This window comes from Mobula birostris, chromosome 11, assembly GCF_030028105.1.
Source record: "Mobula birostris isolate sMobBir1 chromosome 11, sMobBir1.hap1, whole genome shotgun sequence".
Lineage (NCBI taxonomy): Eukaryota > Metazoa > Chordata > Chondrichthyes > Myliobatiformes > Myliobatidae > Mobula > Mobula birostris.
Genome location: NC_092380.1, coordinates 56,106,665 through 56,119,222, shown reverse-complemented (window position 1 = coordinate 56,119,222; position 12,558 = coordinate 56,106,665). Strand labels below are relative to the sequence as shown.

Genomic DNA, 12,558 nt, shown 5'->3' with positions numbered 1-12,558 from the left:
TGAATGGCAGGACTAGGCCATTCAGTCCCTCAACCTAAGATCAAGGCTGATCTGATTGTAAACTTGAGAGTGTGTTCCCACCTATCTCTAGTAACCTTTCACCCCTTTATTTAACAAAAATCAGTCCACCTCTGGATTCAAAATATTCAAAGACAAAGAGGGTTCTAAAGGTTCACAATCCTAAGGAAAAATAAAATGCTTCATCTCTGTTTGAAGTGGGAGAGCCTTTCTTTATAAACACTGGTTCCCAGCTGTAGATTATTCCACAAGGGTAGCCCCAACCACATACCCACCCTGTAAAGGCGGCTTCAGAAATGGTATTTGTCCTTCAGCTCACACTTTTCCACCATCTCTTAACCTGATTTATCATCCATTTTGCCGGCTGTAAAGGTGGGGTTCAATCTTCCTGCTGTGTGTAAGGAATTTGTATATTCTCCCTGTAACCATATTGGTTTCCTCTGGGTGCTCTGGTTTCCTCTCACATTCAAAAGAAGTACAAGTTACATTTGCAAGTTGCAAGTCTGCTAAGTTGGTGCTGGAAGCATGGCGACCCTCATGGGCTGCACCCACTGTTGGACTGTTTTTGTCATTGGTGAAAAAGTCGTGTTTTACTATATGTTTCAATGTAGGTGACAATTATGGCTAATCTTTAATCTTTTTCATTGCAGCCCTTTCTTTCTGTTTCCCTCCCCACTGCCACTCAACCACCACCACTGAAAGCTTCTCCATTTCTCTGCATGTTAGAACGTAACAACGACACTGACCTGAACCGTTAAATTTGTTTCCGTCTCCACAGAGTCTGCCTATTCAACTGAGTATCTCCTGCATTTTCTGTTTTACTGAAGTAGCTGCTTCAGTTTTGCTCTTTATCAGGATTACTCCACTAGTGTTGGTGTTTGGACTCTGAAAGGTATCATTGACATCTGCCATCTGTGTGACAGACCTAATCAATGAAGGCAGCTGATAAAAACAGATGGATTCGAAGTTCACTGCCAAAACTCCTAATTGGTATATTTTCTGGCAAAAGCAGAGCAATACATCTTTCAAGTGGTACTCAAATCGCTATAGGCCGATTCAACGTCAGATTTTGGTAAGACTCCTATGTTCCTATATCCAAGCTTCCTATCATCCTTTTCTACCCTTTCTGCACTCTCTGCCCCTGCTGGAGTCCCTACGTTTCCTCTCTGCCCCTGCTGGAGTCCCTACGTTTCCTCTCTGCCCCTGCTGGAGTCCCTACATTTCCTCTCTGCCCCTGCTGGAGTCCCTACATTTCCTCTCTGCCCCTGCTGGAGTCCCTACGTTTCCTCTCTGCCCCTGCTGGAGTCCCTACGTTTCCTGTCTGCCCCTGCTGGAGTCCCTACATTTCCTCTCTGCCCCTGCTGGAGTCCCTACGTTTCCTCTCTGCCCCTGCTGGAGTCCCTACGTTTCCTGTCTGCCCCTGCTGGAGTCCCTACATTTCCTCTCTGCCCCTGCTGGAGTCCCTACGTTTCCTCTCTGCCCCTGCTGGAGTCCCTACGTTTCCTGTCTGCCCCTGCTGGAGTCCCTACATTTCCTCTCTGCCCCTGCTGGAGTCCCTACGTTTCCTCTCTGCCCCTGCTGGAGTCCCTACGTTTCCTGTCTGCCCCTGCTGGAGTCCCTACATTTCCTCTCTGCCCCTGCTGGAGTCCCTACATTTCCTCTCTGCCCCTGCTGGAGTTCCTACGTTTCCTCTCTGCCCCTGCTGGAGTCCCTACATTTCCTCTCTGCCCCTGCTGGAGTCCCTACATTTCCTCTCTGCCCCTGCTGGAGTCCCTACGTTTCCTCTCTGCCCCTGCTGGAGTCCCTACATTTCCTTTCTGCCCCTGCTGGAGTCCCTGCATTTCCTTTCTGCCCCTCCCTGGGATTTTAGCCTCTTATCCAATCCTTAGGTCTCCAGGTTACCTCTTTGTTCCTCTGGTCACCCTCTACATATCTCCTGAAATCTTTGGCTTCCCTGATGGACACTCCCTGAGTCTCTGCCGTCTATTCCCATTGATTTCTGTAAATTACCATAATCTATAGAAGGCAGTTGTTACACTTCTACAATTTTATCTGTCTCATCTGTGATTCAGCCACCATTGAAGTTCACCCTTCAACTTAAAGTCCACCATATATTGTTAAAAAAGCAAAATACTGCAGTGCTAGCAATCTGAAAAGCGGAGAACGATAGAAGTACTGAATAGGTCAAACTGTATTTACAAAAACATAGATAATGATTTGAGCTAATGAATGCTGATTTCATTCTGTTTTTCTCCTCACAGTTGCTGACTGGCCCTAATAAGCATTTTCAGTAATTTTGGTTTGCAGCATTTATATAATAGTTGGCTCGTAGTTAGGATTAGAGTAAAGATTAAAGATTAATGTTATTTGTCACACATATATAGATGCATCGAAACAGACAATGCAATGCATCGTTTGCGATAACGGCCAACACGGTCCAAAGATGTGCTCGGGGCAGCTCACAGGTGGACCCATGCGTCTGGCACCGTCGTAGCATGCCCACAACATGCTAACCCTAAACTGTATGTCTTTGGAACGTGGGAGGAAACTGGAGCTCCCAGAGGAAACCCACACAGTCATAGGGAGAATGTACAGTAAAATCTCCTCACAGATGGTGGAAGAATGGAACTCAGGCCACTGGTGCTGTAATAGCACTACACTAAGCACTACACTACTGTCCCACCCACACAGTAAGAGGTTGGTGATGTAATTCCCATTGAGCCAGAAGCTGGGTGTTGGATCCCAACAAACAGTGACTGAAATAGTGGCTCTACATCTCGGTAATTTCAGATAATTATTTATTTCTTTGGACAGGGCGGGGGAGAGTTCACCAGGATATTGGCCGATTGGAGAGTATTAGCTATGAAGAGAGGTTGGTCCAACTGGAGCATCGGAGACGGAGGGGCAACCAGACAGAAGGACAGCTTATCAAGTGAGGAGAGGTGTAGGTAGGATAGAAAATCTGAGTCTTCTCCCCATGCTTGAAATGTCAAATACTAGAGAGAATAGGTTTAAGGTGAGAGGCAGAAAGTTTAAAAGAGATGTGTGAGGCAAGTTTATATTTTACTGAGAAAACAATAGTATATTGAAGAAGCATTTAGACAGACACATAAGCAGGCAGGGTATAGAGAGATCCAACTAACTACAGGAAAATGGGATTCACAAGATCACAAGACAAAGGAGCAGAAGTAGGCCATTCAGCCCATTGAGTCTGCTCCGCCACTCCACCATGAGCTAAACTATTCTCCCATCTAGTTCCAATTTCCGGCTTTTTCCCCATGTCCTTTGATACCCTGACTAATTAGATACCTATCAGTCTCCTCCTTAAACACCCTCAATGATTGGGCCTCCACAACTGTATGTGGCAATGAAACAAGAATTAAGTTGGCATCATGGTTGTCATAGACATGGTGAACTCAAGTGCCTATTGCTGTACAGTACTGTATGAATGTATGAACTAGGAACAGGCATAAAGCACATTCAGGTCCTTTAGATTGCTCTGCCATTCAACAGCATTTCATGGGTGTGGACAACCCATTGCTACACTACCAATGTTCCAACTCAGTAGTTCACATAGCCTTTTTGAAAGTGCTGTCAGTTAATTTCAATTCCCTGTTTTGTAGCTGTGGACCTGCAACCTTTTGTTTTCCAGGTACATGCACAAATCCTACCTGGAAGACCAATGGAAATCACAGGAGATGTACAGTGAGCAGTCTAGAGACTTAGTCTAAGATTACCTTTTGCCTAACCTCAGAGTATGAGGTCCCGTACTTCTGTTCCAGGTATCTATAATCATAGTTTGGGAAAGGAGATGGTGCAGGGTAACTTCCGGATTTCCAGAGTTTCCATAGGTTCACTGCAACTATCACCAGGATAATCAGGACTCCAGATCCATAGATTCCCATTTCCCAGCTCGCTGGATTTCTGATCACTGTTGGAAGCAGAAGAAACCATTGCTGCAGTTAATAATTGGAACAGTCAAAGTCCTTTGTTTATAGGGCTGTATCTCAATGTTCCCTAAAGGACTTGGAAGAGCTCACATTGAATGGAAACAGAAAATGCTGGAAACACTGCCCGAGCAGTATCAATGGAGAGAGAGACAGTTACATTTCAAGTCTGGAACCCTTCATCAAAATAATAAAAATCCACGTGGAATGAAGCGGAGCTGGAGACACATGCTAAGGAAAAAGAAAAGGCTGTGGAAGCAAGTTGTTATTAACATCTTGAAGAATTGAAGGTAAACGAGGCAAAACGTACAAATAGAAGTTCTGCAAGGGTTCAGAAAAGAACTTAAAGATTGGACTGCAAATCTTAACTGCTTCTCTTGCCACGTATAGCCTAATCTGCTAAGTGCAGTTTTTTGATTTTGATCTCACATCAAATGAAATGCTTACAGAATATGTTAGCAAATTCACAGCTACAATGGTCTGCTGTCTTGGGGATATAATTAGGAGAACTCCAAATAAATTTGGAATATTAGTATTTTACTTTATCTTACTTATTCCCAATCCTAGCCCCTTTCACTTGGCCTCTTACCTTCCTTTGATCTGTTCACCACGAATAACTGGGTGATATTCACTACCTTGATTTCTCACCCCTTCTGATTGTTCACACTCTGCTCTGCAAACCAACCTGGATTTTGTTATCAAACCCTAGAGAAGGACAGTGTAGATGTATTCTGGTTAATCTACCTCTACGTTGCAGGTGAGCTCACAGATGCATCCTCTGAACCATGACCCCAGCAACTAATGCCAGGCCATTGTCTTATAGACCATCACAGATTTCATTTCCCCTTACAGCCTTCAACCTGATAGTTCCTCAACTCTGTAGTGCTGCTTCTACCTCTTAGCCACGATTCACAAATAGACTTGTTTCATCCTGATCTCATCTTACACATTTAGTTCTTCTTACCTTAACATAATCTTCCTGGCCAGACCCTTCCCATTTACATCCATGACACTTCTGGTAGCCACTGCTATTTTGGCAATTTCCAACTTCAAGTTTCCAAATGGCTTGCCTACAACATGGATGTTTAATTCTTTTACATATCCACCCTACATCAGGAAGGTCTGAAGGCTCTCCAATTTTTCCTAGAAAGGAGACCAAATCAGTGTCCCTCCACCAACATTCTAATCAATTGGCAGAGGTTGTTGTTATGCACAGCAACTCTCCTTCCATTGTACTCACTTTCTCCTGATCAAAGGGATAGCTATGGGAATGTGAATAGCCATAGCTGAGCTGGATATGTGCAAGATTCCTTGTACCAGGCTTGTTTGGGACCAGACCACCAACTTTTTCTCTAATACATTGACTGTATTGGTGCTGCATCAAGTGGAAGTCAAAAATGTCATCACTTTTGCTGCCAATTTCCACCCTCCTCCTACATTTACGTGGCCCGTTTTTGATAAAACTCTTATTTCTGGATCTTTTCCTCTCCATCTCAGGAGATAGACTCATCACCAACATATAACACATAGAATTCCCCCAGACTACCTTGACTATACATCGTCTCTCCTTGCCAGGATAGAATCCAAAGCAGAATTAAGTTTAGCATCACAGACATGCTTCATGAAGTGTGTTGCTTCATGGCAGTAGTACAGTGCAAAACTTAAAAATTACTGTGAGTTACAATCTAAATTAAGTCGTGCAAAAGACAAGCAATGAGGTGGTGTTCATGGGTTCATGAACTGTTCAGAAATTTGAGGACGGGGAGGATGAAGCTATTCCTTAAACATTAAATCTCTTACTATCTCTTCTTTCAGTTAGTCCTGATGAAGGGTCTCAGCCCGAAACAGTGACTGTACCTCTTCCTAGAGATGCTGCCTGGCCTGCTACGTTCACCAGCATTTTTTGTGTGTGTTGTATTAAACATTACTTGTGGGTTTTCAGGCTCCTATAGCTCCTCCCTGATGTTAATAATGTGAAGAAGGCATGGCACAGGTGATGACACCATTCCTTTCGCCCATTTTCCTTCTTTACTCCATCACATTTATTCCCATGATGAGGCCTTCCACTTTGGTGTCTCTGAAGTGCTCTCTCTCTTTCTGAAAAGTGGCTTCCCCTCTGACAGAGTGGCTTGAGCTCCCAGTTGCATTTTCGCTGTTTTGTGCGTGTCTGCTCTCACCCCTCATCCCCCAGGGATGGAGTTCTCCTCGTACTCACCCTCCACCTCAATGTATTGTCCTTTGCAATTTCCGCCAGCTCCCATATGATACCTTCAGTCATGCTCTCCCTTCTTCTCCAGCTACCCCCACTCCTTCAGTGTTTCATAGGAACTGCTCACCCAGTGACTCTCCGGTCCACACACTACACCCCGTCCTAGGGCAGCTTCCTATGCAGACTGGGGAGTAGCTTTCGAAAGTATTTGCACTCAGTGGTGATCTTGAACTTCCTGATGTGTGCCATTTTAAGTCCCATTCCCTCTCCTATTCAGACTTGCCTTCCCATAGCCTCCTTCAAGGCCATAGTGAGGCCCAATGCAAACTAGAAGAAGTAAATCTGATCTACTGCCTTGATACTTTGAAATCCTTTGGAAGGAACATTGAATTTTCCAACTTTAAGTAAATAATCTCTTATTGTTTCCTATTATCCTGCTTATTGCTCTATCTCACCCTGTTTCTGTAAAGTGGTTGCCTAATAGTTGGACTTCATGCTCCTTATCACCTGATTCATCTTAACCAATCTCCACATAGCCATTTTGTCTTAAACTTCACTCTGTAGACCACAACTCTGTCTCAAAAACAGTAATACCTCCAGGTCTGAGCAAGGTACCCAATTTGTTACTGTAGAACGTATCATCGAACAGTACAGCACTATATGGGCCCTTTGGCTCATGATGTTGTGCCGATCTATATAAACATACTTCATGATCAATCTAACCTTTCCCTCCTACACAGGCCATAATCCTCCATTTTGCTTACACCCATGTGTCTCTATAAGTGCCTTTTCAATGGCCCCCCTTTTATCAGACTCTGTCATCACCCCCAGTTGTGCATTCCAGTGTGTTCGCATGCATTGCATTGGTTAAACAGATCTTCCTTCCTTTGCTGCTGGACGAGCTGAGTTCCAGCATTTCTGTTTTATTTCCAAAATCTTGATGAAGCACTTTCAAACCATTCTTGAAGGAATGAGATTGCAACCGTGTATTTACAGATAAGTGTGGGAGATGACAAATAAAAGAAAAGGGTAGGTTGGAGTTGTTATGTTGAGTCAATTATAAGGGTAGTTATGGACAATAGAAATAAGCTGAAGATCACTGATGAATTAATGAATTTTGGCTGTAGTCTGACACCGATATGTTTAGGAGGAATGTACTATCACCTCACACTCTGTATGACTGATAGTCTCACTGCCTTATTCACTGAAACACCAGAGAAAATCTAATAAGATTAGGATACATTCTGGGAGCAATGAACTAGCTCTCTAATTTCTTTGGCAACACACACAAAATGCTGGAGGAACTCAGCAGATCAAGGCAGTATCTATGGTCAACGTTTCAGATCAAAACCCTTCATCAGGACTGGAAAGCAAGGGGAGAAGTGAGAATAACAAGGTGGGGGAAGGGAAGGAAGAAGTACAAGGGGGCAGGTGATAGTGAAACTGGGCGAGGGGGCAGGATGAAGTAAAGAGCTGGGAAGTTGATTGGTGAAAGAGATAAATGGCTGGAGAAGGAGGAATCTGATAGGAGGGGACAGAAAAGACCATGGAAGAAAGGGAAGTGAGGAGGGGGAGAAACAGAAGGAGGTGATGGGCAACTAAGGAGATAAAGTGAGAGAGGGGAATGGGAATGGGGAATGATGAAGAGAGGGGCAATTGCCAGAAGTTTGAAAAATTGATGTCCATGCCATCAGGTTGGAATATAAAGTGTTGTTCCTCCAACATGAGTGTGGCCTCATTATGGCAGTAGAGGAGGCCGTGGACTGATATTTTGGAATGGGAATGGGAAGTAGAATTGAAATGGGTGACCACCGCGAGATCCTGCTTTTTGTAGTGGATGGAGTGAATGTGCTTGGCGCAGTCTCCCGATCTACACTGGATCTCCCCGATATACAGGGGGCCATACTGGGAGCACCAGGTACAGTAGATAACCCCAACAGACTCACAGGTGAAGTCTTGAATTTCTTATTGGATTTATTAATGGCCTACTTATACTTTTGAGATTAGACTCCACATCCAACCCATTCATCCCCCTTCCCCAAGTGGAAGTATCCTCCCTAGGTCTGTCCTGTTCAGTGCCTTCCCTCAAACAACCAGAGAGCTGAGGCTACACGATTAGTTGCCTGTCTCTCTTGTTCCTGTCAAGAATCAGGAAAATTAGGGAACTTGTGAAACCGCTCGCATAGGCCATTGGACTGTGGGTGATTCGCCGTGGTGTGATGTAGCCTAGCACCGAGGCTCTGGGCCATCGCAGCCAGGACGAAGTCCGATGTGTAACGTCGCCCACTGAAGCAGAGCGTCACCCGCCGTATCCTGAAAGTCTGATCCTGCTGCCATTGGTGGCCTCCAGTGAGGTTTCATCATGCTTTGCCTTTGCATCAATAGGTGATGCCGTCTGCACACTCACTTGAGCACCTTGTCATACAGGAAGCATTCCCTGGACAGCATGTTGAGCAAGAGAACATAGTAAAAGCACAGGCCTGGCATTGTCTGTTTTGCAGGGGCAGGATCCTTATGTTGAGGGCCTTGCTGAGCGGGCTTATTGAGTAGAGAAAGGAGGAAGAATGATGCACTACTGCCCTGCTGCGTGTAGACTGTCTGGTGTTTTAGTAAGCTCCTAATTGTCCATCACGGGTGTATCACCGAGGGCTATGCAAACTTGACCAGGCATTTGCTGCATGAATAGTTCTTTAAGAGTGAAAAAAGGGTGGTGATTTCCTAGGAGAGACAGCATGTAGTCCATTAACTCTGAAGGCCTAGCATCACTAAGATAGGGTAAGGAAAGCAACTGTTTGGTTCGCCCAGATTCCAATAGTGCAAGATTTTGTAAAAGGTGAGACTCTTTGGTGTGCCCAGACTCCGATAGTGTATAAGTCTGTAAAAGGTGAGACTGTTTGGTGTGCCTAGACTCCAATAGTTCAAAAGTCTGTAAAAGGTGAGTTTTCAGCGATCGGTATTTATGGTGTTCAGGAGGGTGTTCAAGCAGACCCACCACTCTCGCAGCTATGGAATTGCTGAGCGACACTACCACGTAACAAAATTTGGTTTGTAAGTGGAGATTTCTCGAAACACGAACTGGGCCTCAGCTTGTACAAACCAAGCAGCGGCATTTTGCTCCCAAAACTCCAGCAATTTCAAAGAGACTGCATTGGCCGACATGTTCAACAACTCTAGAATTATCCTAGAGCTTCGGGGGCACCAATGTAGGTTTTCACAAATAAAACAAACTGAGGCATTTTATGTTTAATGAGACCTGTAACACATTTTATTTAATTCCTAAACCTAAACACAAAAGCACACTAAAAATTCTTACATAACAACATCATCAAGTAAGACCAGCCTCTTAAAGCGAAACCCCAATTCACTGTTGGTGGTTGTGAATTATGTACATTTCTGGCAATTATATTACCCCAGAGAAGTACCTCAGAGAACATAAATGAGAAAGAGAGTAAATTGCATAGTTAGAGGAAGGGGAGATTGGGTTTATACTGCTGAGAACTGGCAAGGACCCAATAAGGTAAATTATATTAAGTTCAATTTGTGCCATGTTGTATGACATGGGCAGTCATGGACTTTCCATGAACATTATTGTTCTTGGCAAATATTTCTACAGAAGTGGTTTGCCATTGCCTTTTTCTGGGCTGTGTCTTTACAAGACAAGTGACCCCAGCCAGTACTCATCAGAGCTGGCGTTAGAGGTTGCGTAACTATGCACCAGCTGCTCATACGACCATCTGCTACCTGCTCCCGTGGCTTCACATGACCCTGATCAGGGGGCTAAGCAGGTGCTCCACTTTGCCCAAGGGTGACTGCAGACTAACGGAGGGAAGGAGCACCTTACACCTCCTTTGGTAGTGACAAATCTTCACCCCGCCTACTACATTAGGTAGGTAAGTTAAAAGTAAAGTGTGAGAATTCTTTACCTCCGTAAATACGTCAGACAACATTTATAGTGTTCTCCCCATATGGTGTTAATCTTCACTGCTAGATAATCTGAAATTGCAGATCCCTGGATATAATTAAACTGAGAAAACTTTAATTTAAGTAAATAATTAATTGGCTTTTAGAAGTGCAGTTAACGTTTCCCCAATGTGCTAAGGAGAAGTCTGTGAGAATATAATTTGCCAAAATAATTTTGCATTTATATTAATATTAGACTTTTTGAGATCACACAATAAGAACAGAGCTATTTCATTTATACACCTTGCAGGCCACATCTATAATTCATCTTACCATGAAGTGCTGTAGAATAATGCTAAAGGTCTTATTCTAACTGCAAATTAGATAATGAATTATGAAAAAATTAAGGAAGATATGAACAAACTTTGAGAGTGAATACATCATTATTACATGAATTTTAATAAGTATAAGGATGGCCGAAGGAACAAAAGAACTACTTGAACAGTAAGATTATAAATAGAGTCAAAGAACAAAGGGATCTGGGATAGAGATTCGCAGGTCATTCTAAATAGCAGTGTTGTTGAATGCAGCTAATCAAAGGTACTGAATATTATTCTGGCAGAATAAAATTTATAAAGTCATAGAGCACCATAGCACAGAAACAGACCCTTCAGTTCATGTAGTCTGTGCTAAGTTGTTATTCTCCCTGCACATGGACGTAGCACGTAGCCCCCCCAAACATATCCAAACTTCTTTTAAATTTTGCAATCAGATCCGCAACTATCTCTTCCACTGGCAGCTCGTTCCATACTCACCCTTTGAATCAGGGAGTTCCCCGTCAGGTTCTCTTTAAATATTTCACCTTTCACCCTTAACCTATGACCTCTATTTGTAGTCTCACCCAACCTCATTGGAAAAGTCCTGCTTGCATTTACCCTACCTATGCTCCTCATAATTTTGTATACCTCTATCAAATGTCCCCTTACTCTCCAATGCTCTCAGAAATTAAGTCCTAACCTATTTAACCTTTCTCTATAGCTCAGTTCCTCAAGACCATAATACCATAAGATATAGGAGTAGAAATAGGCCATTTGGCCTTTTGAGTCTGTTCTGCCATTTCATCATGGCTCATCCAATTTTCCTTTCAGCCCCAATCTCCTGCCTTCTCCCCATATCTCTTCATGCCATGACCAGTCAAGAATCTATCAACCTCTGCTTTAAATATGCATAAAGACTTCACCTTCACGGCTGCAAAGAATTCTACAGGTACACCATAGAACCGTAGAACACTACAGCACAGAAAACAGGCCATTCGGCCCTTCTAGTTTGTGCCGAAACATTATTCCACTAGTCCCATTGGCCTGCATCCAGTCCATAACCCTCCAGACCTCCCCCATCCATGTACCTATCCAATTTATTCTTAAAACTTAAGAGTGAGCCCGCTAAAGAAATTCCTGGCACCACTGCCTGGCTAAAGAAATTCCTCCTTATCTATGTTCTAAAAGGATGCCCCTCTATTCTGAGACTGTGTCCTCTAGACGTAGTCTCTCCCACCATAGGAAACATCCTCTCCATATCCACTCTATCAAAGCCTTTCACCATTCAATAGATTTCTATTAGGTCACTCCTCATTCTTCTGAATTCTAGTGAATACAGGCCCTGAGCCATCAAATGCTCTTCATGTGACAAGCTATTCAATCCTGGAATTATTTTTGTGAAACTCCTTTGAACCCTGTCCATTTTCAGCACATTCTTTCTAAGATAAGGTGCCCAAAACTGCTCACAATACTCCAACAGTACTCCAAGACTACGTTGCTGGCCGACCAACATATCATACAACTTCAACAGAACATCACAACTCCTGTATTCAGCGCTCTGATTTATGAAAACCAATATGCCAAAAGCTCACTTTACCACCCTATCTACCTCTGATGCCACTTTCAAGGAATTATGGATCTGCATTCCCAGATTCCTTTGCTCTACCACACTACTCAGCGTGCTACCATTCACTGTGCAACTTCTACCCTGGTTTGTCCTTCCAAAGGGCAACAGCTCACTTGTCTGCGTTAAATACCTTCTGCCACTTTTCAGCCCATTTTTCCAGCTGTTCCAGGTCTTGCTGCAAGCTTTGCTAGCTTTCCTCACTATCTCCAATCTTGGTGTCATCTGCAAATTTGGTGATCCACTTTGCCAAGATCATCATCCAGATCTCTGATATAGACAACAAACAACAACAGACCTGGCACCGATCCCTGTAGCACACCACTGGTCACGGGCATACAGTCAAGAGAGGTAGCCATCTACTTCCGCTCCCTAGCTTCTTCCACAAAGCTGATGTGAATCTAATTTACTACCTTATCCTGAATGTCACACAACTGAATCTTCCTGATCAACCTCCCATGTAGAACTTTAACAGAGCCTTCTAGAATCCATGTAGCCAACATCCACTGACCTTCCTCTATCAACTTCTGTAGAAGCCCTTGG

The 12,558-nt window shown here is 43.7% G+C and overlaps 1 protein-coding gene across 3 annotated transcripts in view; it reads right to left on the bottom strand.

Annotated features, from left to right (window-relative positions):
* syt12 (synaptotagmin XII) overlaps positions 1-12,558 on the bottom strand; it is a 262,160-nt gene that overhangs the window by 63,448 nt on the left and 186,154 nt on the right. For all 3 annotated transcript variants that reach the window (XM_072273117.1, XM_072273118.1, XM_072273116.1), the window contains exon 3: positions 3,756-3,949. In XM_072273117.1, the coding sequence (XP_072129218.1) occupies positions 3,756-3,923 (168 nt within the window). In that variant the 5' untranslated portion in view covers positions 3,924-3,949. The remainder of the gene's footprint in view (positions 1-3,755; positions 3,950-12,558) is intronic.